We start from the raw sequence: 1,199 nt of genomic DNA on the forward strand, positions 1-1,199 counted from the left end.
ATAAAATTAGGGTTTTTTATTAACCCGAATTGTGTGCTGAAATTGAGTTTTACCATTTGTGCAGGTTATGGTGAAGATTGTTTCCAGTTTAAAGCTTGTACCTTTAGGATAAAGATTAGGCTTGTTTGTTTCTCCAGTGGGTGTAACTGTAAAAAGGAATTGACTTTAGGTGTTAATTGTGAGATTAGAGTAACATAATCTCTACTCTTGTAAAGGTGGTAGGATAGGGTTTTAGTAGAAGAAAGGGTTTTTAAAAAAGATTAAAACTTTTGTGTGATGGGTAATAAGTTGGGAAGGAAGAGGCAAGTTGTGGAAGAAAGGTATACGAAACCACAAGGTTTGTATGTTAATAAAGATGTCGACATTAAAAAGCTCAGAAAACTGATTGTAGAATCTAAGCTTGCTCCTTGCTACCCTGGAGACGATGAGAGCTGTCATGATCTTGAAGAGTGTCCTATTTGTTTTCTGGTTTGTTTAATTTCTTCTCAGTCTCTGTAATTTTAATTACGTTCTCGTCAATGTTTTTGTTGAGCCTAACTCTGCTGTTTTTTTTGTGTGTTTCTAGTATTATCCTAGCCTCAATAGATCAAGATGTTGCATGAAAAGCATCTGTACAGGTGAACTATTCATTTAACATTTTGGGCCTCTTTGTTCTATTCATGTTTACATTTCATTTGACATTGCTATCTTTTTAATTTTGCTGCAGAGTGTTTTTTACAAATGAAGAATCCTAATTCAGCTCGGCCTACTCAGTATCCTTCACCTTAATTTCTGTGCTTTTATTAGTTTACATTTGGAATAATGTTCGAGAGAGTATTTCTTGTTATTTGATGGATCGTCTCTTTTATGTCTTCCTTGACGTTTCTGAGGTGCCCATTTTGTAAAACACCCAATTATGCTGTCGAGTACCGTGGAGTAAAGACAAAGGAGGAAAAAGGCATTGAACAAGTTGTAAGTCAAAACTCAAATGTGTACAGTAACTCTTTGTGTCGATAAGTTTGATGGGGATGCTGCTTTTCACATATCTGGAAACTGTATACTTTTGCAGGAAGAGCAACGGGTTATAGAAGCCAAAATAAGGATGAGGCAGAAGGAAATGCAGGATGATGAAGAGAAAATGCAGAAACGTCTGGAATCATGTTCCTCTAGCACAAGCGCAATGACTGGCGAGATGGAATATGGTTCAGCTTCAGGTCGGT

At 36.5% G+C, this 1,199-nt stretch overlaps 1 protein-coding gene across 1 annotated transcript in view; it reads left to right on the top strand.

Moving 5' to 3' along the window:
* The window catches only part of LOC104751740 (protein sip5), a 4,849-nt gene that overhangs the window by 1,012 nt on the left and 2,638 nt on the right, over positions 1-1,199 (top strand). The window contains exons 2-6 of the mRNA XM_010473756.2: positions 65-468; positions 566-617; positions 707-752; positions 870-951; positions 1,049-1,193. Coding sequence (XP_010472058.1) covers positions 277-468; positions 566-617; positions 707-752; positions 870-951; positions 1,049-1,193 — 517 coding nt within the window. The 5' untranslated portion in view covers positions 65-276. The remainder of the gene's footprint in view (positions 1-64; positions 469-565; positions 618-706; positions 753-869; positions 952-1,048; positions 1,194-1,199) is intronic.

This window comes from Camelina sativa, chromosome 16 (assembly GCF_000633955.1).
Source record: "Camelina sativa cultivar DH55 chromosome 16, Cs, whole genome shotgun sequence".
Lineage (NCBI taxonomy): Eukaryota > Viridiplantae > Streptophyta > Magnoliopsida > Brassicales > Brassicaceae > Camelina > Camelina sativa.